We start from the raw sequence: 25,893 nt of genomic DNA on the forward strand, positions 1-25,893 counted from the left end.
TGCTCTATAATTCCATTTATACATAAAATATTTTTTCTGATAGTGGTCCTGATAACCACAGACTTTTTTTCCATATTTTGTTGCATTAATCTTTGGCAGATTATTTTTGAGAGATTTATCTTCAAGGTCACTAGGCCAGCCTTCCTTTGAATCAATTCTAATGCTTTGCCCCTTTATGCATTACTTCTGAAATATTAATATGAATTTTCTTAATTTATATTTATTATATTTGTATGGTTTAAAATTTTAAATGTATTTTGTAGTGGTTTCTTGAATTCTAAAGATTTTCCTGTTTTTCATACTTTTGTTGATCTTTCGCTTGATCCACTGAAGGACTCTAAATACCATTCTTTTGAATTCCTTTTCAGGTAATTTCAAAGCTTTTCCTCCCAAGAAAGATCTTCTGGCTCTGTATATTGATCACTTGCTTGAGTATTCAATCATTTTTTGTATGAAATCAAATGGTCCGTTTCCTGAAAAATTGTGCTGTTGCTGTACTTACATTTAATTAATGACTGTTTATTGGTAAAACTGTAGCCAATCATGGCCTGTCTCCTGGTGACTTTACTAGAGAATGTGGCTGTGCTGTTTATACAGCATGGGTGAGGTCAGGTTTATCTAATGTTTCTGGCTATCTAATAATGATCAGATGACGCAGTATTGGATGATGACCCTAGGCAGGTGGGTGTGGCTGTATGAGGTAGAGATGTGGTTGGGGTTATATGGTTAGAGTTGCTGTTTTTCATAAGGTAGGGCAAGAAAAACAAACAAGACCCAAGATAATAAAACACCAACAAACAACAGCCAATAAAAGAAAATAATTAAAAGTATAGGTGAAAAACAAGTAAAGGAAAACAAAAATTAGGAAAAACAACTAATGTAATAATTGAATGAATAAAAAGAGAGGAAAAGAGAAAAAGCACAATTAGCAACACTAGGAAGAGGAAAAGAAAACCAAACAGTAAAGAATAGTTTTAAAATTTGAGGAAATTGAGAAAGAATAAGGGAAGGGAAAGTGAGGGGGGGGGCGGGTTTAAAAAACAAGAATAGCTAAACAAAGCAAGAAAGGGAGAAGCCAGTACAGGGCCAGGTCTCAGGGAGGAAGAAACTATGGAAGGTTTATGGCTGCGCACCCTTCACCAGCCAAGGAATTCCCAGGATGTAGATTGGGGGAAGGTATGGGGTGGAGTTACTGTTGACCCACCTGTTATTTGAAGTAAGGAATCTGATGCAGAAGTCGTTTGTTGAGGCCTGGTTGTGGTTGACACCTGGAAACTGTTTTCTGGAAAGGAACTTGTTTGAGCCCAGTTGGCATCTGAAGACAGATGGTGACGGAATGAATTCTTGCCCGCTTACAATAGCTGAGTGTCTGGCAGTCACTGCTGCTCTGATCAGGTGGACATCATGGGGGTTGATGGCCTCCAAGTTAGATCCACAAGGATGGGACGCTCATTCCAGGCAGAGCAAGGGCTATGCAAAGGTGTGTAACTTATTAACGGGTGGGTGCGAGTGGGAGCGGGCCTCTCCTCTGGTGACAGAGGATGGAGAGTACCTTTCTCGACATCATCCACCAGTGTGGATGCTTGTGCTAGTCCTGGCCAAGCAGAGCTGCTTACAGTCACACCACATCAGAACAAGCCGACATCTTTCTCCTCTCTAGCTATTTTCTCTAGTTAGTATTCAAGTGCTGCTCTACTCTTTCCTCTGAAGCTCAGGTGCTAAGATTTTCATCTCTATCTGCTTCATTTGGTTACACTTTATTGTAGAGGGTCTTTGTAATATGCCTTCCTCATCCATCTTCTTGTACGAAGTCTACTCAAAATTTCATCATCTTTTAATTGCATTATTTCACACAATCTGTGTAGCCCACTCATATATATTCTGGCCTCTTCTATTGGCACTAAGTCTTTTCATTTTATATAAAAGGGCTTCATATAAACTAAAGAATGGGTTGGAGAGTTAAGCTGGCCCTGAAGCTTGGGCACACACTGAAAGCTATATATTACCATTATCACTATGACAACAGATAGATAGTATCTTACCCTATTCCTAACTCCTCCTCAAAAAGCCTATCTGGTTGATTCTTTTTGTGAATCTATAAAAAGATCATTTCAGGACTGTATTGGCTATATTTGGGAACTCGTGTGATCTGCCTCTGCACAAATCATTGCTCCACATAAATACTCTTTCGTATGTAAGAGGGGCACCACCATTGGAAGCCACAATGAAGTAGACAGTTTTCCATAAAGTATCAATTAATGCTGCAGTTAAATAAAATTAGGAAGGAATTCATTTTGTATCAAACACTCTCTTTTGGGTTAGTGGAATTAGCCAAAATTGGTCAGCCCATTATCTCGGGGTGTTTAAAGCCTTTTCACTGCTTTTGGCAATATGGGTGAAACCTATAGCTTTAACTGAAGAGAAATAAAGCATCGCCTAACTGAATGAAATAATTTAGAAAGAGAACCCCAGATAAACCAACAGTTTACTGCACTAAACACTGAAAGGTGCAGTGGATGAAGCAGGAATTGGGCACATGCTGTAGCTAATGACCCAGATTTTGCCTATAATGGAAAATTAATGAGTTGAATTCTGTCCAGTGTAACAAACCATAATTGAGTGATAACTGACCTTTGAAGAACTCTAATAGAGCATTGATATTAGGTGAAAACAATACTCATAATAGGTTGAAAACCTTGACTTTAGAGGTAATTTTTTTCTAAATTCAAATATGGTAACATGCATATACTTCTTTGTTAAAGATAAAATATGCTGTCGGAAGCAGGTAGGAGTTGTGGTCTAGAAATCCATGTTGCTCATTTTTGTCCCAGCAGAGGAATCCAAGATTCAGACTCCATCAGCCACAGAATCATAAGGCCCAGGAAGGCCAGGACATGAAGAGTTGTTTGCAGTCCCCACACGATTCCCAATCAGAGGAAAGGAAGAGTACTGCACTGAACAAATCAGTGAAAATAATTGAGAGACCCAGGGCCAAAAAAGCGTGGGGAGAAGGAGCAGGGGAGGCCAGAGGGATTGAGAAAGGTGTTTTATTTTGGAGATTGAGGAAATGTTGCCTTGTAAATGTTAATTTTCTCTCTGTCAGTAAGCATAGGTTTTAGGAATATTACTCCTTCATAAAAAATAAAGAAAATCATGACAAGTAACCCCAAAGTCAAATGCCCTGAAAAATGTCCACAAGATCTCTTCGGGAAACCCAAAAATGTCACCACCTGCTCCTAAGTTCCCCATAAAGTGCTTGTACAGTCACAGATAGTGTACAGTGGAATAGTAGGATTTTAGTCTGATTTCATAATAAGTTATACAATTCAGGAAATTGATGACTATTGGTTTTCTATCTGCTTTAAAAAATCATTTTTATTAGGGGCTCTTATAGCTCTTATAACAATCCATATGTTCATTGTGTTAAGCACATTTGTACCTATGTTGCCATCATCAAAACATTTTCTTTCTACTTGAACACTTGGTATCAGCTCCTTATATTCCCCCGCCCCCCATTCCCACCCTCCCTCCGTCATGAACCAATGATAAATGATAAATTATTACTATTTACATATCTTCCACCAACAGCAATGGTGTCAGGAAGGTGAGCCTCATGGAATTTCAGGTTGTTAGAACGAAGTGTTTTTGCATTGAGGGAGTGCAAATGTCCATCTGCTACCTTAGTATTTAATATATAATATATATACATAGATCTATGTCCCTATCATTATATATAAATATATTACGTATGTACCTGTATTTAGACCTCTGTAAGTATTCTTTGCCTCCTAGTTGTTTCCTCTATTTCCTTTTTCCCACTATCATGTTCGACCTTCATTCGGCTTTCATTAATTCCTCTCAGCTACTTGGCACTTAATGAAACCCCACCATGCATCCTATGCCCTCCTTGCCATCGATTTTAGATTTCTTGTTGTTCCCTGGTCCCTGGGTTTGTTGGCTGCCCCTTTCTTTCCCCCACCTCCCCCTCTCCCATGTCCTCAGAACCATCAGTCCTATTGTTTTCTCCTTGGGCTTGTTTATCCTGCCTGTCTTATATAGATAGACACGATAAAACTAAAACATATATTTTGTTGGGTTTTTGGTTTGTTTTTGTTTTTTCATGTTTATCTATATAAGATAGACAGGATAAGCATTTTCACTTTTTAATGGAAAAAATGAATAATATACCCTTTAATTTTCAACTCTCCTAACTGGGGTCATGAGGAAATGGCAAAGGTTCTACCATGTGGGATCTCAGCTTTGGAATGTGTCCAAGGGGGGTTGTGTAATTGAGGCATAAAGTTAAAGAGGCATCAGACAAGATACAGAATGCAAGTGCCCACCTCTGGGACTGCCTTGCTTGCCATGGCTTCAAGAGCCAAGTCCTTGCAGAGAGAGCAAATATATTTCCAACCAAGGCTTATATACACTGCAGGATGGGGAGACATGCAAGCCCCCTAATTACAGGCAACCACACGTGTAACAAAGTGGGCTGTACCCTAACCCTAAAGGTCCCTGAGTACTTAGGAAGAGTAACCTAATACCAGTGCCTGGGGCAGGTAAGTGGCTGTCTACAGAGCCAGCTACATACCAATCAGCTATGTGCTTGTAAGAGGTAACTTTAAGGTAGCACTAAAGGAGGAGATAGTGGAGGACAACATTAATCATGAGAATGTGACTGGGACTCATCTTGAACTCACAAGGATGAAGGCGTCCCTTCACCCCAGGAACCCAGGCTGCCAGGCTTCTTAAGATATAAGAATAAAGGATTCATCCATACACACTCTTTCCATTCTCTGCTTCCCACACTGCCACAGGGCAAAGAAAATGCCACTGGGGAGATGGAAAGCAGAATATGGTACTAAGTCTTGAAAGGTTCTGACCTCCATGAACCCAGTTGCTTTGCATAACATAGTCACCAAAAGATCACTCCGTTTCACTTCAGGTTTCACTTTGATGTAAAAAGGTTCATTCCTGACTGAGCCCAAATAGCTCCAGGGCAGAGTTTGATCCCAACTCCTGTTCACTGGTGAGGAAGTCACCCACCGTACCATATGTTCCCATGAAATGGCATGCTGTGAAGTGAGGGGAATTACTGCAATTACTTTTTCAAAGGCTCCTGGGGGAACCAAACTTGCTTTGACTCTATTAAGAAAACACAGGAGACATTTCCACCAAAAACATAGCTTCCTAAAAATTGTCGGGGGTGATGGTTAGGAGAGAGAAATGGAAAAAGGGGGACATTCTTATAATACATACAAGTACCTTTAGAAATGCCTTATTTCTATTCTTTCGATAAGCTGTGCTTTTCTTTTTGGCAGAGTTCTTATGAGGGTCCTGATGAGTCAGAAGTGGATGGCAGTGAGCGGTCTAGTTCGGTTATTTCACTGTGAAATGATGGTCATTTATCAGGCCTTGGGCATTTGTTCTGTGTTGTGAGTTCTTCATAAACTTGGATAAATTCTAAAATTAACTTTAATAATGCAAAACATAGAACACTAACTAGGTCATACACAGGCACACATATCTGTGTGCCCTCCAACTCTTTGATTGGCCCTGTGTCAATTGATTATATAACCTCATGGGGTCACCTTGAAATATCCCTTTCATGGAAACCATTTAGAGGATGGGGCTCTGACGCTGTCGCTGAAGTTGGCCCAGAGATAAGATAGCTCTTTATAAGAGGGGATCTCTGTGGGTATCTAAGAGACAGCCCGATGATGACCACTATTGTTGTTGTTAGCCTTGGGGAAATAATTTAATTTCTTTCCTCCCTAACGAACTATTTTCTCTGAAAAACTAAAGCAAAGAATATGTTGTCATTCCCTCGTCTCTTTTGGCTTCTTGAGCCGTTCCTTCATACTTGGCTTAATGGTGACCAACCAAACTGAGCTTGGATATTTCCCAAGCCAGACATTCCAGTTGCCATCTCTGCTAGCTGACAAAGTCCAACTGTTAATCTACCATTACAAAAATCTGTGAAGTGCTGAATAGTGATTGGTTGTAAGTAGGGTCACACTTTCATTTTCCCTCAGCCTTATGGCTTGTTTATAGACAAAATCCGTATTGGGGAATTATGAACAAAAAAGGAATGTTATGGAACAGCTAGTTTTTAAAATTCAAAATTATACCCAAGCAAAAGACTTAGTAAACACAACTTTGATATGCTAAGATGGATCAGGGCCCACGTTGGCAATTCTTTTACATTTTTAACTTTTTCCTACACATGCTCTCATCTTTTCCTTCCAATAACCTTGAGGTACTTTAATCATACGTAGTTGTTACCCCCTATGTTGCAATAAGAGAACTGAGTTTCAGAGAAAGTAAAGTGATTTCCCTGAGGTCATCATTTTAAGCAGCAAAGGCTATATTTAAATCTAAGTTTTCTGATTCCAGAACCATTTTCCTTTTATTACATCATGCTGCCATCAACTAAATATATAAACCTCTACATTTGGGGCAGGCTATGAAAACAAGAGCATTTTTTTTCTTTTCGATATTCCTTTATTATACAAGTATCGAGTGAAAACAAGAGCATTTACACTGTTTTTTAAAAAGCTGTTAGCAGCTGCCCAGACCACCGAAGTCAGACAACCTTGGCAGAAACACAGACGGATGCAATGCCAATGTGTTTCATAACTAAAACCTCCAGTGTGTTTCCTCCTGAATTTGACCTTACTAGTCATAAAACTTCCCAGTTGTTGCTTTTGTTTACTTGACTTTGTTTTCAATTTATTCCATATACTTATTTGGGGAAATGTAAATCCTTAGCCATTAAATAAATACCTGGAATCTACAGTGAACATTGTATGGGCATTACAATTACTTTTTCACTTATCTCTATGTCTGTTCATCATTGTATATGTCCAAAAATCACATTTTTATTTTTTGAAGTTTCAGGCATCGGGACATTTTACCACTAAACAGTTTAGCATGTATATGATTAACTGAAGTTCAGTATTTGCTCATGTTTTTATTACAGTTGTATATAAGGAAACACATGTCTTCAAAGTACCATCAATGAATTCTAACATTTTCCATAATGGATTACTTTTACCTCTTCTAGAACTTTATATAAATATGACTATAATGTATTTACTTATTTGAATAAACATTTTTTCATCCAAGGTAATGCTTTTGAGTTTATTCATATGTCCTTTTACATCAAGGATTTACTTTTTATTGTTATTCTATTGTAGCTATATGCTAAATTTAAATCCATTCTCCTATTGATTGATAACCTCTGGACTGTTTTCCAGTATTAGTTTTTCTAAATAAAGCCACTGTGAATGTTCTACGGAGGCCTTTTCAAAAATATGTTTTATTTCTCCAGATCGTGGGGATGTTGAATTGTTAGGTGAAATCAAGTCAGTTGATTTCAAGTCAGTTCCAACCCATAATGATCCCAAATACAACAGAACAAAATACGGCTTAGTCTTTCTCCATCCTCCCGATTATTGTTATGTTTGAGCCCGTTGTTGCAGCCACTGTGTTGATGAAGTTTCAGTTCCATTTTCTCTGACTTCTATGGGAGAAAGAAGAGGCTCTCTACTCCCATAAGGTTTTACTGTGTCCTAAAGGCACTGGGGCAGTTCTGCTCTTAGAGGAAGTCTGAATTGGCTCAATGGAAGTAAGAGTGAGTCTCTTTCTATAACATGTGCAAAGTACATGAGAAAGTGTTGCCATTCTGGTTATTAATGAGAATTATGGTTACTCTTCCCAGAAAAATTAGTTTGTTACTCTGGCAGTCCATAGTACTTTCGATCCTCATCACTAATTCCATAATTCAAATGCATGAATTCTTTTTTTTTCAATAAATAGAGTATTTATTAGGTCTTGAATGGGTCAAAGGTAAAGCAATTACAGAGACACATCAGCCACATGGGGGAAACCATTAGCATGAGGTCATAATGGTACCAAGGTTTGCTGAAATACATAGCTTTAAAATGGACACGGGAGGGCAAATAAGACTGTTAGATAGACATACTTAATGCCACATCGATGTAAGTTACAGATGGAACTCATGGAGTGGGATCAGGTCCATGATGAGGACACATGTAGTATGTAAGACAGATGAGCTTACAATGTTATTCCAGGTGCTACCCCAAGGCAGTCAGGGTATGGCTCATGACCATGCAGCTCCCAGTACAGCTATCTCCATATCGACACATACCCCCACCCCAACCCACCCCAGGGGGACAAACAACAGAAACCTGAGTGAATGGAGACAGGAGTTGGGGTAAGATATGAAAATAATGGTACTTTATAATTTATTAAGGGTACATGAGGGTGGGAAGGTAGGAAAAGGAAGGGAAAAGGGGGAGCTGATTCCAAGGGCTCGAATAGAAATTAAATGTTTAGAAAATGATGATGGCAACATATGTACAAATAAGCTTGACATGGTTTGTTATAATAGCTGTAAAAGTCCCCAATGAAATGATCTTAACAAAAAGAAATAAAGGTGGTAGGATAATAGAACAGAGAGTGCCAGCAGTTTCTAGCTTGCATGCTTGTATTTGCAGTTGATTCTAATATAATAACAAGAGTTCCTTGTGGTAGTTCCATCATTTCTTGTCAAATTGAAGATATGAAAGTGTAGGGATGGAGTCTAATCTGTTAATCAGGTCACATCCTGATGGTGCCTCCTTGTGAGTGTGACCTTCTCATAAGGAGGATCCTGGGAACCTCCCCGCCCTCTCTCTGCTTGTCACTCTGAGACCTGTGGGAACCCTGGAAAGGCATCCATGCCCATTGGATCCACAAGACTTTGCACCACCAGCCTGTGATCTTCCTGCATTGTGCATCACTGCTGTGGTTCCATGTGTCTGAAGAAGGATTTATGGGACTCATATATCAGACTTAGGGACTTGAGTTGGCCTGGGATGGGATGTTTTCCACATATACAATTACTTCTTGATATAAAGCTCTTGCTTACACACACACACACACACACACTAAATAAATAAAGAACACACACAAGCCAGTCACTTAGGGAGAGTTGCTCTCCCAAGATTGGTTAGGGGGGTGGAAGTATTCCACTTCCCAATGCACTCTGAGGGCAAGATTATTTACATCCCTAGTCTACGTTTAAGGGGAATTCAACAGAGCCTTAACCCATGTGGGGACTCTACAAATAGATTTGGGGTTTTCACTGTCATCCACAGTATTCTGCAGACTGGGGGCTCAGAATGTAAGGGTTAATGCAATGTTTTCCTCTGATCATGGATTTTGTTAGTAACAGTCCTTGGGTCACACAGGCTCCTTTAAGGTTGGCTTAGTTGACACCTCACTTAGATGGCTGCTTACTTTAAGGTAAACTGTTACAACCCAGGATGCTATTCGTTCTCATAGCCAGCACCATCTTCACCACACTCTGTAAAAGCATCCACATCTTCAGGAATTACTTCATAAGGCTAAATGCAAACCAGGGCCACCTCATATGCTTACTGTTAAGTGTGAATTCAAAATCCAGTCATACATTTATGGATTACTTATATCTCTGGTCCACATTGGAGGCAGCATTATCAGCTTCTTGTGAAATAATATAAATAACCTACAGGGGACATTCTAATAATAGTATGAAATCCCTCATGCCATGTGCTCTTCTGAATCTGGCTTGAATTGTTTCAGTTTCTGGAATCTCCCTCTCTATGTACTGCTTCAAACATTTTGAATGATTTTCAGCTAAATTTTACCCACATGTGATATCAATGATATTGCTCTATGATCTCTATATCTGTTCTTTGGAAAGGGTATAAATATGAATCTCTTCCAGTCAATTGTCCAGGTAGCTGTATTCCTGATTTCTAGGCCTAGAAGAGTACTTCCACTCAATACGGCCATGTTGAAAGCTTTCAGTTGGTATTCCATCAGTTCCTGGGGCCTTGCCTTTGGTTGATGCCTTCAGTCCAGTTTGGACTTCTTCATTCGGTACCATTGGTTTTTGATCATATGCTACCTCTTGAAATGGCTGAATTCTTTTTTAGTCCAGTGACTCGGTGTATACTTTCCATCATTCTTTTGTTGCCTCCTGCATTGTTCAATATTTTTCTCACAGAATCTTTAATATTGCAATTCAGGATGAATTTTTTCTTCAGTTTTTCAGGTTGACATATTCTAGGCATGTTTTTCCTTCTTGATCTGCTCTCGGCATTTGCTTCCTGCATATTTTACTTTATCTTCTTCAGCTGCCTCTTGAAATTTTCTGTTCAGTTAGTTTACTTCATTTCTTCCTTTTGCTGTGGCTCTTCTACCATCAAAAGCAAGTTTTAGTCTCGTCTGGTATCCGCTTTGATCTTTTATTTCTTTCTTCTTTTTTAATGACCTTTTTGCTCTCTTCATATATGATACCCTTGATATCGTCCCATAACTCATCAGGTCTTGTGTGACTAGTGGTCAATGCATCAAATATATTCTGTAAATGTGCTGCTATAACTACTTTGAATTATCTTCAGTAAAATTTTACTTCCCTATGACATTAATGATACCGATAATTTCCTCATTTTGTGGGGCCACCATTATTTTGTTTGCTAGGTAACTGTCGGTGCGAGACAGGGTTCTCTAGAGAAACAAAGCCAGGACACTTATGATTTTATAGATAGATAACTAGAGAGATAGATAGATAAATACAAAGAAATAAACAGCTAATTAGCCCACACAGCAGTACAGATGGCTCAGTTCAACTCACTTCTGTGAGATAGTTAATATAATGGCAGTCCTTGAACTCACGAGGGTTTCTGGGTGCAATTCAAGGAAGCAGACAGCTGAATCTTCTGTAGAGCAATAGAGGCAGTCCAGACACAGGCAGCAAACAGCAGGGCAGGTCACCAAGAGTCAGCCAGATGACAGGCTCTGACAGTCCCCAGCTCAAGTGATGTAAACATCAGCAGTGTGGCAAAGCAGGTCTTGAAGGAACCTCAAGCTAGAGTGACACGGTACATGGGTTGGGCATCCCACAGGTAGTGTAGCTTGCAAGTTGAGGCAGAGAACTACCTAAGGCAGCCACACACTGGTCGGATCATCAGAGAGCAAGAGACAGAAAGGTAAGGCTTACCAAGCCTTTTATCTCTTTGCCCTTCAATTAAACTGCGACCTTATTAATCCCACATGTGCTTATTGGCCAGGTTGGCACAATAAATTTACCTATCACGCTGTCTTACAGCTTTCTTGGCATAGACCTGTGAGTATTTCCAAGTCTTCATCAGCTGTTGAAACATTTCCATTGGTCTTCCATCAATTCTTGGAGCCTTGTCAGTTCCAAGCCTTCAGTGCAGCTTGGACTTCTTCCTTCAAAACGTCTGGTTCTTGATTACATGAGTTTACAAGAAACTATTTAATTTTTCTCAAAGAAGTTGAACCATTTTATAATCCTGCCCGTAATATATGGAAGTTTCTATTACTCTACATCATTACCAATAGTTAACATTGTCAATCTCTTTAATTTTAGGTTCTATTTATTGTTCATCATATTGGTTTTTTTATTATAAAATAAGAACATTCACAGTAGATAGAGTTTCCATTGTCAGGAGGCGAACTAGGTAATATGGGTATTTATGTCTACTTGTTTCTGTAACAGTTCAATTTTCTTAAGTCATATTAAGTTTTTAAATCTTAACTCTCCTTTTTAAATTGCTGGTTGACAGCAGATTGATGAAATGTTTTAGGATTCAACTTAAGCTTTAAATCACTGAAATTTTCTTGAAACAAACTTTTTGGATTTTCTCTGAATAAAAATGAGACTTTTTAATTAATCTAAGCGATAGAGTTAGCTCCTGCCTTATGTGCAATAGAACACAAACAAGCTATAATGTAATCTCAATCTAGTCACGATTGCATGCAATGTCTGAATCAAGTGAGTATCACCTGGGGGCGACTCTCCTGCACTTGTTCCTTGATTAGTTCTAAGTTAAGTCGCATCCATTTCATAGATCTGAAATTATTTTGAATGAAGGGACTCCTTAGAACATGTGCTTTAGCCCTCACTAGTTCAAAGCCTTTTAATTACTTTTTCTTGGATTTTTCTCCATTATCCTTACTCTGATAATATAAAAACAATCTAGATGCATTTAATTGTTCTCAAAAATGCATTTTAGTTCACAGATATTATAACCCATTTGACTATTTGTCTTTCTTGGGGATGAACTTTTAGGAATCAGGAGTACAATGAATCATTTTGAATTCTACGGTGGGAGGATTAATATATATAAATTCTTAGTTTAATGTAACTTGGTTTGAAAGCAGGAAAAACTATGATTCTGACTCAAGGCTTTAGAGAATCTTCACTGAGCACTTTCCCCACTCTGAGATGCGACAAAGAGATAATGAATGAAATCCTGATAGACTAACATAAAGGTTATCTTACCTTTCCCACCGCTCTTCAGTCGCTGTTTTCGTGGCCTTTCCTTCATTGCCCAGGCTCTGACTCCAGCTCTGGTGCTTTCAAATCGCCTAGTTTCTTTCTTTCTCTGTGCCTCACTTTTCCAAGATCCTGAAGAGTATGGTAAGAGTTTGTGCATAGAATTTTAATGAGGAAATGTATAAAGAAATGTTAGCACCAATTAATTCTGTTAATACAGATTGTATTTTTCATAACACCTTTTCACTTCCATCCCATAACATTTATGAAAGGAATAATGTTTCCACCGTTTCTAGGATCCCCATGGGTAACCAAGGCATTAAAAAGATAGCCCTCAAGGAAATTTTTGATTAGGCATTTTAATCTTCATTCTGGCTTGCCTTTTTCAGCAGCATTTCTGTCTTTCTCCAATTATAGCTGTAAAATAATAAAATGTACTTGTTCCTCAGTTATAAGTTAATAAGGTGACCATTTGTTTAAATTACATAAAATATTCTCTCTTTGCAGTTTGCATATTTTAGGAATTAAACTATAATATCTGATTTGTACTTCTGAAATATTAATGTTCCACGGTTGGAATGATACTGTGCTTAGCTATTGACTAATTGTTCCAATCATCCAATGCACAGTGCACACACTCAATTTGTTTGGTGTAGGTTTGTTGTTTTTTTAACCTCTGTGAGCGGCCAGGGTCAATGCTATAGGGAGGTGAAAATAAATAGCTGCAATTCAGATGATGAATAGGAGCAGAAAAAAATCTCCCAGTCAGAAAATATTTTCCCCTCTACCTTGTCTTTGGGATATAACATTATCATCAAATTTTTATACCAAAGTCAATTAATATATTATCAAGTAATATACCAGGATCATTTTTATTACAGAAATCATTAATGGCTATTATCCATGCAGGGACTAATGATACAGGATGGACTGGGCATAGGTGAGAGATAATTCAAGAGGCTGAAGATGTATGCGGTTGTGTGAGGCATCCCAAAATAGTAAGAGGACAGTTACAGGCGGAAGGCACCTGTGGAGGAAAGTCTGAAATCAAATCTGGGACTTAAGCCAAACACTTTGCCTGCTTCAAAATTTAGCTTAGAGTTGGAATTGTGAGACCAAAATGTGGAAGTAATGCAGCCTTTTAATATTCAGATAAGGCCCACTAATGCGCCCTAGCTCTTCGGAGGTGCTCCTTTTGATGTTACATAAGAAAGATGATCGTGTAGACATCAGTGATAACAAGGCAAATAATTCTTCTCTTCCTTCTGTTCTGTAAGCCATACTGTCACAGAACTTCTTGCTCATCTACTAAATAAATAGAGAAACTGGAAAATAATTCTCCTTTAGTAAATGCAAATTTTTACCAGGATTCCAGAAGCTAAGTAAAAATGAAGCTAAGATCTTTGTTCTGATCACTCATTACCCCTGACTTTTGCCACCGGCCACTTTAAAAGGAATCCAGTCCACATGCTGCATCACTGAATCAAATTGCATTGCCTTTTAAATGGACATGCTTAGAAATCGTGATCAAACATTAAGACATTTGACAGAATTCACTTTTAAATCCTTTCATTTCTAAATAAACTCTAAACTTTATCTGTTTATCTTCTTTGCTTTAGTCAGTACATATTAGTTTAGGCACATATAGAGTGTTATTTTAATCAGCAACCAATCTATCCACGCTTCAGAAAAATAAAATTGATCACTCCATGTTTTAGAATATTCACATGATATGTGTTTTGTTACAGTCAGTGGAAAAAGGATGGAAGGCTTTAGAATACATTTTAGGACATACGTTTGCTTTTTTATTAAGCTTTGAAATGTTGATCATAATTATTAGCATGCAATTCTGTGATTCTCACAATTGCTAAAGACAAAATGGGTGATGAAGAAAGTTGATGGTGTCGGGCTATTAGAAGATATAGCAAATGGGGTCTTACAGGCTTGAAGATAAACAAGCAGTCATCTAGCAGGGAAGCAGCAAAGCCCACATGGAAGAAGCACACCAGCCTGTGTGATCTGACCGCGAGGTGTGACTGGGATCAGGTATCAGGCCTCAGAAGGCCCAAAACAAACAATCATATGGATGTAAATTAAGGGGAGGTCAAAGTGGAGACCCAAAGCCCATCTGTAGACAATTGGACATCCCTTCACAGAAGGGTCACAAGGAAGGATGAGCCAGCCAGGGTGCAGTATAGCACTGACGAAACACACAACATTCCTCTAGTTCTTTAATGCTATCATGACCCCAGTTCTACCTTATAAATCTATCTAGACCAGAGTATTTACACTGGTACAGATAACACTCTGAATCCATGACAGATAAACCCCTCATAAACAAAAATAAAAGTAATGATACCATGAGGCGGGGGGACGGTGGGGGGAGAGAGGGGACAGATCGCAATGATGATGCATAAACGCCCCAACCCCCAGGGGAATGAACAACAGAAACGTGGGTAAAGGGAGACAGAAGATGGTGTAAGATATGAAAATAATAATGATTTAGAATTATCATGAGGATGGGAGGGTGGGGAAGAGAGGGAAAAAAGAGGAACTGATGCCAAGGGCTCAAGTAGAAAGGAAATATTTTGAAAATTATGATGGCAACATATGTACAAATATGCTTGACACAATTGATATATGGATTGTTATAAGAGCTGTAAGAGCCCCCAATAAAATGATTTGTTAAAAAAGGAATGTGATTAAGTTTCTTTTTCCATTTTTAATTGAAACATTTGACCTTATAGAAATTAATCATAACAAGCAATAAAGGAATAGCCCTTAGATGGAGACACACATGCAAAAAGAACTTTTTAAAAGTTGATTTTGTAACTTGGCTTTATATTTATATTGTGCCAGAGGGCATTAATATTAAAGCAAAGTCTTATAGCTAATAATTGAATAATAGCTCCGTTAGTTCCTTTCTTCACTTCTTATAGACCCTTCTGCTTAAAACGTATTTTGAAAATTTATCCCAACTGCCAAATTGAAACTATCTGGTGTTCTGAATTACTTAAAACATTTGTTATTTTTAAGTTGTTAAATAGAAAAATTAAACAAGTGTGTTCCTGAAGAGGGAAAAATTATGAGCTGCTGGCTAAAAGGACTCTTCTGTAAGGAAAGGGACACAGTTCATTGATTTGAAAGATGGAAGTTTTATGTTTTAGACTCAAGGCTCTCAGGAGCCCTCGTCGAACATGCTCCTCCCATGGAGGAGACAAGCGGCCGGAGAATGGAGTTTGAGCACGTTCACAGCTTTTCTGTCTTGTTGCAGCCCCGAAGATGGTGAGATCCATCCTGAAATCTGTCGACTTTACATCCAGCTGCAGTGCTGCTTAGAAATGTACACAACAGAGATGCTGAAATCCATCTGTCTTCTGGGCTCTCTGCAGGTACACCGAAAAGGTATTCCTATTTAATGTGTTGCCTAAACACAGAGGAACGTTCAGTAAAAACGCATCTTTTGGAGAGTGCGTGTATGGGTTGAAGACGTCTTCGCTGCACGTCTGAGTCAGGAAGTGCAGTCCTCGTCAACATGGAGTGCGTGAGAACACTGGTCAGTTGGATCAGAAATCACAATGCAAACAGTTCTTGCATTTATTATTTTACCACCTGTGGATGTGGGTTTGGTTAGAGAGACCAAAAATGTAAAATTGCCTTATTGGGATAGGAAATGATATACAAGAATGCTATGAATTCCCTAAAGGGATTCATTGACAATGAAACAAATGGTATCTTTTGTGTCCTAAAGACTTAAAAAGGAGAACTCGGTGGAAAATAGAGAGGCGTATTCATAATAGGAAATCCCATTCAAATTAGCTAAAACTATAAAGGAAACATGGACAAATTGACTTCAACTGTACCAGTCATTATATCTGCACATCCTACCTTCAGAAAGAGAGAGCGTCTCTTCCCAGCTGTGAAGCCAATGTCCAAAGCTTCACTCTAATTGTACCTACGCAGCTAAGATCGTGATAGCCAGATGGATCGAATTACTCTGATTGGTTTGCAAATCAAGGCACATTTCTGAAGATGGGGTAGACTCAGCACTACCCAATAAGTAACTATTCCAGCACGGTGCATTCTGGGTGGCACTGAAACAAAGGGGTTTTGCTATTTTGGTCGTTGGATGTTTAAGCCAACCCACCACCAGGGCGTTTTATCTTCCCCATGTGGGACATGGATTTTTTTCCCCTGTTCCTTCCTAGACTCTAACCTTACACGGTCTCCCATCCTGGCTTCTGCTACTAATCCAAGAGTAAGTTTAGAGAAGGTAGCTCCTAACATCCCTAATCCGTGGTTAGAAAATTGAAAGCTCAGAGACTCTCATGACAGACACATAGGTTGACTTAGGCACGTGTCTTCTGTCTCTTTCCTTAATGCACACACTCACTCTTTCTCTCTCGTTCATTTATAAACACATATACAAAGCAATGATCTTAATTTTTATTATATTTTAATGGACTGGATACCAGTAATATTTTCCCCCAAATCTAGCTACACCAGCAGTATGTCAGCCCATGTTGTCACTGAAATCACTGTTTGCTGATGTTTCCTTAATGCCAGTGACCTCACTCCCACTCTCTCTCTGTCTCCTTGGTGTGACACCTAACACCATTGACTCCCCTATTTTGTCTTTTTATAATTGGTTTCCAACAAAGTTTTGGAAACTTTTTTTTGGTAGCTTTCTGCATGAAAACAGATTTCTCTCATCCCTATTGTTTTCTTAACATGTTCAGCTTTGAACGACCAAATGAAAAAAACTGCATCGCCTTTTAACCGAGTAGCTCATTTAATCTTCGCCACCATTTGTCTTTGGTATCAGTTTCTGTTCTCCGTCCTTCCTGCATTTTCTCTGAAAGATAATTAATATTCTCCCTTCCTACTCTAATGCTCTATGCAAAACTATAAAAAGAACAGACCCAATAATATCTTTGATTTCTGTCCCATGTAGGAGTAAGTCTCTACTTGGATTTCTATTTTATTTTTCTAAAATCATTACCAATTAAAGCGTAATCTTTTTAAAAATCTGCTTCAAAATTAACTACAGGGCTGGGTCAACATGCAGACCCCTTGATTCTCTGCAGGACTTACTGAATCAGACTCTCTGGGAGGCGCTCCAGATAATTGTGCAGCACGAGGAAGACTGGGAGCTTCTGCTCTACCCTTTGAAACAAACCAACAAATAACCCCTTCCACCAGTGAGTGAAAAGAAAAACTCCCAACCTCCTACCATGCCAGCCTCCACCGCCGTCGCTCTCTACTCATTGAAGCGCATGCTTTTGACTTCACTTTATGCTTTCTTCACACTATTCTAAAATATCTAAAGCAAATACAAAACCAGATTGTTGTTCTCGTGTGCCACCAAGTGGATTCCAACTCAGAGCCACGAAAAGGATAGAGCAGAGCTGCCCCATATGTTCACCGAGCTTGGGATCTTTCCTGGGACAGATTGACGCGATCTTTCGTGTAGTGAGTTGCTCCTTTTCCTTGACTGCCTGACAGAAGACCCTTGGAAGAAGGCGGTGGTTCTCCTACTCTCATGCCTGGGTTAGCTGGGTTAGCGCCATCTGAGATCTTCTTAGAAATGCAAAACCTTTCCATCCCACCCTAGACAGACTGAGTCCAAAGTTACTCTTGTTGCTGGAGGTGGGCAGGGGGTGGACATCTGCACAGTTCTTTCAGTGAATATATGTGCGACTTTCTCATCCCCATCTGTAGCCAATAGGTAGTATATAATATCATTCACTCATGGCAAGTCTCTTGGGTTCACAAAATGCTTGTCCAAGAATTACTAGATTCTGTTCACATTGTGTATGTACCACTAGAGTAAGGGCCATATGGAAGAGACTTTCTTATTAGTGAGAAATTCTCAAACTAGGAATAAAGAAAATGGTAATGTGTAGGGATAATTGAAAATAGAGAAGTCACTAGCAGTAGGCAGCCAGAAAAATGTCATTAAGCCAGAGAAAATAAAGCACTAAGAAACAGACACATGAAAATATATACTGAACATCTTATTTGTGTTCTTGGATATTTTTGGAATGTCAAATAAAACATTAGGTCATGAAAGAGTGATTGTTCCATTAAAAAAAGTCATTTTTAATTTTCCTAATCCTATCACTCTATTATACTTTTTTCTATTTCTTTATTCCCTCCATTAATTTCTCCATTACACCTAAGGGATGGACTCTATAATTATTGCTTTGAATTCCTGACATGTTTGTACTGTTTGCTACTTTATCTTCCTACCATAAAGATAACACAAAAGTATAAGTGGGTGTCATTGTTTCTCTTCTTTCTTCCTTTATTATAATTTGAAACTAAAGAGTAACCTTCTATGGCCAGGAGCCTCCTCCACATACGCAACAAGGATCTACTCCTGACACCCAGGAGAGGCAGTCGTGTTTGAAAGAACAGGGATGCTTGGCATGAGTGGCATGGTCTGCTGGCTATCAGTTGAGCAAGACATGGGCTTACACGCCATGGCACAAGAGCATTAAAGTTAAGAAGACAATTAAGAGATGTGACACTTATCTTGCTCTTGAAACGAAGAGTTTCTGCTCATAAAGGTGAACAGAAAAAAATCAGCAAATCTGAGAGACCACATGACATTATAGAAGTAAAAGTCAAATAAGACCTGGCTTCATAAAACCAGAAATGGGCAAGGCATGGCAAAAGAAGGCCTGCTAACATGATTTATGTAGAGATTGAATCGAAATGTAGGTTAATGACAAATTTGCATGATTCTAAACAAATAATGAAGTAAAATATAAATGTAAGTAGCTCAAAACTTTAGACCAGGAAGTGGAGGTAGTAAAAATTGAGGAAGCATTCCCTAAGTAGTTAAAATGCGTATGTGTGTATGTGTACAATCTATAGTATACGATATATTATATACACACAAATACATATGCAGTTAAGTCAAAGGTTTTACTGCAAAATCTTGAACCATGTAAAAATTGTTTTTTTGTTTTTAATGGGGCAGCATTCCTGAAAACTTGTGATTTGGGAAGATAACTTTGAATTTTGTTAAAAATTTGTTATTAGCCGCCCCAACCTAAAAACTGTTTTAAGCTAATGGCACATAAAAAAATATATATCCGTTTTACTTGAAGGCACCTTGTGGTAGTCACCTAGTGTCAATTTAAGGATTAAGAGTATAGGGGTGGAGTCTAGGCTGTCAATCTGGAGTTAGCCAATGAGACTTCTGTGTGGGCATGGCTTTCTCCTGAGAATTCTGGGAAATCTGGTACTTCCTCCTTGGAGGCGGAAGACACCCCTCTCTCTCTGCCACTTCCTGGGAGACATTGCAGAAGACAAGCCACATAGACGCAACTAGATCTAGGAAGGTGGAGAAGCCACAGAGAGACCCCTGCCAGCGCTGAGCTACTTACAATACCATTGGACCCAAAGACTTTCTACCCACAGGCGTGTGATAATCCTGCATTTGACTTCATTGCATGTGTTTCATGACTCTGAAAAAGACTTTATAGATTGATATTGGACATATGGGCTACTATCTGACTTATGGCCTTGGACTGGACTGGGTTGGGATGTTTTCTCAATGTTCAATTCCCCTCCTTTATATACATATGTGTGTCCGTGGATTTGTTTCTCTAGTCTACCCAGACTAACACACACCTTAAGGAGATGAATACAAGTGTGTAACTTGGAAAACTTGTCTGCAGCCATCCCCTAATGGAAGAGACACGTTGGAACATGCTTCATTTGGAATCAACTCATGCATGCATAAACTGGAACTCTAGGAGAATACATGTTTACTTACCTTGTATGTATGGATACATGTATATAAAGTTTTAAAGTCACCTCTTAGCAGAAAAGACTATTTACCCTAGACAAAGAAGTCTTTCTACCAAGAATAAAGAAGTCATCCTATTTTTGCAGGGTGATACACTCTATCCAGTGGCAGCTGGTGTGGGCTGGAAGCTAGGAAATGGCCCTTCCTAGATAACCTCGTCAAGTCCCTTCCTACAAGAAATGCAGTAGTCAGTTCCAAGATTCTGGGAAACGGTGCCCCCCATTCTAGTTGGCAAAACTTGAGCTCTCTTTCTGCTTCAAAGGAGTTTATGCTTCTTAAAATGCTATGATAAAACCAATTTTGAAATGGCTTTAGGAAAGCTCATGTAGCCTCACTTCTTGTGAGTAGTAGATGTTGGCCATTTTGCTCCTCTTTCACCTTTCTTTTCCATCGAGGAAAGGGAAGAATTAGAATGGAGTCACTAGAGTTGCCTCCCTCTATGAGAGCCACTGCTTGCATTTTTTTGGTGGAGTTACATACTGAATTAAATTGTTTCCTAACTGTTTGTGTGTTTAATTTATTTTATGTCTATCCTCTTCCCTGGCTGCCACCGGCAGTCAAGGAAGGGTTTGTATATCACATTTATTTTTACTCTTTTATTGGATAGTCATGACATTGTTTGCTCTCTGAAGAACAAGGTCACTGCAAATGTTAAAAGTCTCATTTATTTCTGGGGAGGAAAACAAGCCTCTGATCATTTTAAAGCTCCTTCAGTGAGCTTGAAATGGATATTGATGCTTGTTCTTCTCTTCCAATTAAGCGAGTGATAAGTATCCTTTGTCCTTAACCCTGTCTTCAGTAGATCCTCCTGTGTGGTTGGGCTGGTGTGATCTACTTGGAAATCTCTTTTTGCTTTGCAAGATCATGCTGCTGCCAAAGAAATGAAGAAAATGGAAACTGAAATGATTTTCTTTGTTCATGGACAACAAAGTTGACGTAAATTGCAGTGATGTAAGGTAAAACCCACCTTCACGGAAGGCTACTGGGTTAGACTAGGGAGAGCGGTTCTCAAAACTGTTGGTTTTCAGGAGATGACAGGTGGGAATCATTTTCATCATTTTGTGGATTCTTACACTTCAGGTTGAAGATTGAAGCATTACTTGACAAGGTCTAATCTCTGTATTTGTAGTGAAAAATAGTTGCGCTTACTTCTTCACAGTCAGTTAGGGAGGAAATCTTTTCCCATTACAGACTCCATGTATCAAGTTGACCACAAATGCCACCAGATGAAATGAGATTGCAGGTTTCCTTCACTTGGATGGCAAAAATTGAGCCAAGTGACTAAGGGGACTGAATGATACTGCCATTGGAGCTTGACTTTCATCTCCCTCATTCCTTACACCCATTCAATAAGCTATGAAAACATTCCCCCTAAGAGGAACAGATGGCAGAGGGCTCCAGGTTAGCGCTCCCTTCACAGAGGAGCCCAATCTTTCTTTGTTCTCTGCTCACCTTGGTCTGTCAGAGTGGTCCTCCCTGCTTCTGCTCTGCCTCCCTGCCATGTTGCTGCTGCTGTTGTTAGGTGCCAGAGAGTCAGTTCCTACCCATAGTGACCCTCTGCACAACCGAACGAAACGCTGCTCTGTCTTGCACCGTCCTCACAAGTGTCCCCATGTGTGTTAGACCAGGTTGACTAGAGAAACAAACCCAGGGACACTCATATATGCATACGAGAGAGCTTGCTATTGAGAAGTAATTATATATCAAGCAAACATCCCAGCCCAGTCCATATCAAGTCCATATGTTGGATCCTACTCCATAAATCCAATATTAGTCCATAAATCCCGTTCCAGGCTCATGCATCCACATTCAATGGTGCAGAATGCAGGAAGATCACAGGCTGGTGGGTGCAGAGTCTTGTAGATCCAATGATGGTGGATGCATCTCCAGAGCACTGGCTCATCTGCGTGGTTCGAAGTGGCACATCAACAGGAAGGTGAAGCAGAAAGAGGGCTGAGGTTCCCAGGACCCACCTTATGAGAAGGTCATGCCCACAAGGAGGTACCATCTGGCTGTGACCCAATTGACAGACTAGAGTCCACTCCTTCACTCTTTATCAAGTGTATATGAGATTATGCAACTACCACACCATGTTTGCTCCTACTGTTGCAACCATGGGGTCATGGTGTCAGTTCATCTCGCTGAGGGCACCACTATTTTACTAAATTTGATGTCCGTCTGCAGGGACTGGCCTCTCCTAACCATGTCCGAAGTATGTAAGACAAAGTCTCATGACCATTGCTCTAAGAAGCACTGTGGCCATAATTCTTCCAAGACAAATCAGTGTCCTTTTAGCAGTGCATAGTACTTTCAATATTCTTCTCCAGCACAATTCAAATACATCAGTTCTTCATCTGTCTTCTCTATTCAATGTCCAAATTCTAAAGGCATATGAAGCCATTGAAAATCCCATGACTTAGGTCAGGCGCACCTTAGTCCTCAAATTAACATCCATACTTCCCAATACTCTAAAGAGGTCTTGTGCAGCATATTTACCTACTGCAATTCATCTTTTGCTCTCCTAATTGCTGCTTCCATGAGCACGGATTGTGAATCCAAGCAAGACAAAATTCTTGTTTACTTTGATTTTTTTCTCCATTTACTATAACCAATAGATTTTACCTATTGGTCTAGCTATGAGGATTTTGGTCTCCTTTACATTGATGTATAACCCATACTGAAGGATGCAGTTCTTGATCTTCATCAGCAAGTGCTTCGATTGTTCCTCACTTTCAACAAGCAAGATTGTAACATCTGTATAGCTTAGGCTGTCAATACGCCTTCCTCTGGTCATGGTGCCACACGCTTCTTCATATATACCAACTTCTCTGGTGATTTACTCAGCACATATATTGAGTACGTGTGGTGAGAGTATAAAACCCCGGTCCTCTTTCCCACCTTTCCTGATTTCAATTCATGTTCTTTTCCTGATTTTAAGCCCTTATCCTGTTTGTACAACTTCCTCTTGTTCCATGTACAAGTCCACATGAGCACAATGCAGTGTTCTGGAAGTCCCACAATTCTCAAGGCTGTCTATAGTTCGTTTTTATCCACACAGTCAAATGTCTGGGCATGGTCAATAAAACATAAGTCAACATTTTTCTGGTATTCTCTGCTTTTAGCCAAGATCCATCTGACAACAATAATGATGTCCTTGGTTCCACATCCTCTTCTGACTCCAGCTTGGACTTCTGGCAGCTCCCTATCAACGTACTGCTGCAATTGTTGTTGGATGATCTTAAACAAAAATTTGCTGTTGGGTCACCTTCCTTGGGAATGGTGATCTCTTCTAGTCATTTGGCCCAGTAGCTGTCTTCTACATTTCCTGGTATAAAAGAGGGAGTGCTTCAGTGCATTATCAGCTTGTTGAAACATTTCAATTGGCATTCCATCAGTCCCTGGAGCCTTGTTTTGAGCTAATACATTCAGTGCAGCTTGAACGTCTTCCTTCAGCACCCTGAGTTCTTGCTCAGATACTGATTCCTGAAATGGTGGAATGTCCACCGGTTCTTTTTGGTACAGTGACTATGTATTCTTTCCATCTTCTTTTGATGCTTTCTGCTGCATCATTAAACATTTTGCCCATAAAATATTTCAAGCTTTCAGCTTGAGGCTTGATGTTTTTTCTTAAGTTCTTTCAGTTTAAGATATGCTCAGCATCATTATAATATTTGGCTTATTCTTCTTGATCAGCCTTTTGAAGATTTATATTCCATTTTTTGTGAGATCTGTGTATGTTCATTTTTATAATTAAGGTCATTTGATGCATGAAATTCAAGATAGATAAACCCTTCAGAAATAGTAATGGGAGTAATGATTCCCTGAGGTTATGGGAAGAGAGGAGGTGGAGGCAGGAAGGGAACTGACAGCAATGATGGCTGTATAATACCACTTAAGGGTAATAAATAACAGAATTGTAGGTGAATGGATACATTCCATTGTGCAAGATATGGCAAAAAATAAAATATAATATAATGAAAAGGGTTCTGGGGGGTAGGATGTGGGAGGGAGGGGATAAGGAGGACTTATATCCAAGAGTTCAAGAAGAAAGAAAATGTTTTGAAACTGATGGTGGCTGCAATTGTACGATTATGCTTCATATAATTGAATTGTGGATTGTTATAATATCTATAGAAGCTCCCAATAAAATGATTTCTTTTAAAACTCTGTCCACTTCAGCTCACTAATGCTGAGGACGTTGATCTGTATGTGTTCCATTTAATATTTGATGACTTCCAATTTTCAAAGATTCATACTTCACACATTGAAAGTTTTGATCATTAGCAGATTTTTGCAACTGTTTCTCCTTACCCTGAGTAGTGTCCTATCAGCAAATGAAGTTCCCAAAGGCTCAGCTCCCACTGACTTTACCCAACTTAGGTTATTATGGTCGACTCCTCGGTCCCATTTTGAGTGTGCTCTGACCCCAGGGCCCGTCCTCCAGGAGGATCTCAAAGAATGATTTCTTCCATTCAGTAGGCCTTCAGTTTCTTAGTGTTTCAAAGCTATGGATACAGTTTTCAGCCACTCCTTCCTCCAAAGTGGGGAAATGAATCCCGCTTCACTGTCTGTTCTAAGCCTGGAAGCTTCACTGACCTATACATTTTCATGATTCCATGTTTGCAATCCTGGCGTTTGAAATCCTGGGAAGAGTTTCTGGCATCGTAGCCACACACAAGCCCCCATAGCCTGAAAAACTGACCAACAAGTACTGGACTGACAGACAAGTACTACAGCCTATAGCAAAATTATTCAGAGACATTTGAGAGGGTTCCCTCCCCACTAAGCCTTAATATAAGATAGACTCATCCTGAATTGCTCTGATGTTACCATGATAAAAGAGGAAAGGATAGAGAGATGTTGAGCCAAAGTTGAAAATCTTAATTCAAAATCTGCTGGGAGCTGAGAGCTCAAGATGGCCTAATGAGAAATTAATGAACCACTATCCAGCAAAGTACAGGATATACCAAAGACAAAGAATAGAATGAGCGCAGTAAAGTCTCCAACGGATCCAGCATCTTACTAAGAAATAAAAGGAAACGACCCACCCCATTAAAAGAAACAGGCAACATAAAAAACAAACAGGATACAGACAAAAGAAAGACTTTATTTTCAGTTGTTTTAATAAGGCAAATGATATTAAAATAGAACAATGGGCTAGAAGAAATTAAGGATATTAAATCTTAAAAGAGACTGTGATTCAAATTCTGAGTTGTGGTTAGATGTCATTGAGTCAGTTCCCACTCATAGCAACGTTGTGCACAGCAGAATGAAACACCACCCAGACCTGTGCCGTCCTCAAAATTGTGTTTGAGCCCATTGTTGCAGCCACTCTGTCAATCTAGCTCGTCAGGGCCTTCCTGTTTGTCACTGCCCCTCCACTTTACCAAGCATGGTGTCCTTCTCCAGCGATTGGCCTCTCTTGGCAATATGTCCGAAATATGTAAGATGAAATCTTGCCACCCTTGCCGATAAGGAGCATTCTGGCTATACTTCTTCCAAGACAGATTGATTTGTTCTTTTGGAAGTTCATGGTACTTGAATATTCTTTGCCAGCACCATAATTCAAATGCATAGATACTTCTTCAGTTTTTCCTATTTAATGCCAAATTTTCACATGCATATGAAGCAATTAAAAACACCCTGGCTTGGGTCAAACACGCCTTAGTCTGAAAATTAACATCATTGCTTTTGAATATGTTAAACAGGTCTTGGT

At 39.3% G+C, this 25,893-nt stretch overlaps 1 protein-coding gene across 2 annotated transcripts in view; it reads left to right on the forward strand.

Moving 5' to 3' along the window:
• Window positions 1-25,893, forward strand: part of RGS7BP (regulator of G protein signaling 7 binding protein) — a 134,935-nt gene that overhangs the window by 72,349 nt on the left and 36,693 nt on the right. Inside the window, exon 3 of one of the 2 annotated variants that reach the window (XM_075543031.1) lies at window positions 15,630-15,760. In XM_075543031.1, coding sequence (XP_075399146.1) covers window positions 15,630-15,760 — 131 coding nt within the window. Of the gene's footprint in view, window positions 1-15,629; window positions 15,761-25,893 lie in introns of those variants that run through there. The other variant, XM_075543032.1, reaches the window with a different exon arrangement.

The sequence above is a fragment of the Tenrec ecaudatus genome, chromosome 2 (genome assembly GCF_050624435.1).
Source record: "Tenrec ecaudatus isolate mTenEca1 chromosome 2, mTenEca1.hap1, whole genome shotgun sequence".
In the NCBI taxonomy this organism is placed as follows: Eukaryota; Metazoa; Chordata; class Mammalia; order Afrosoricida; family Tenrecidae; genus Tenrec; species Tenrec ecaudatus.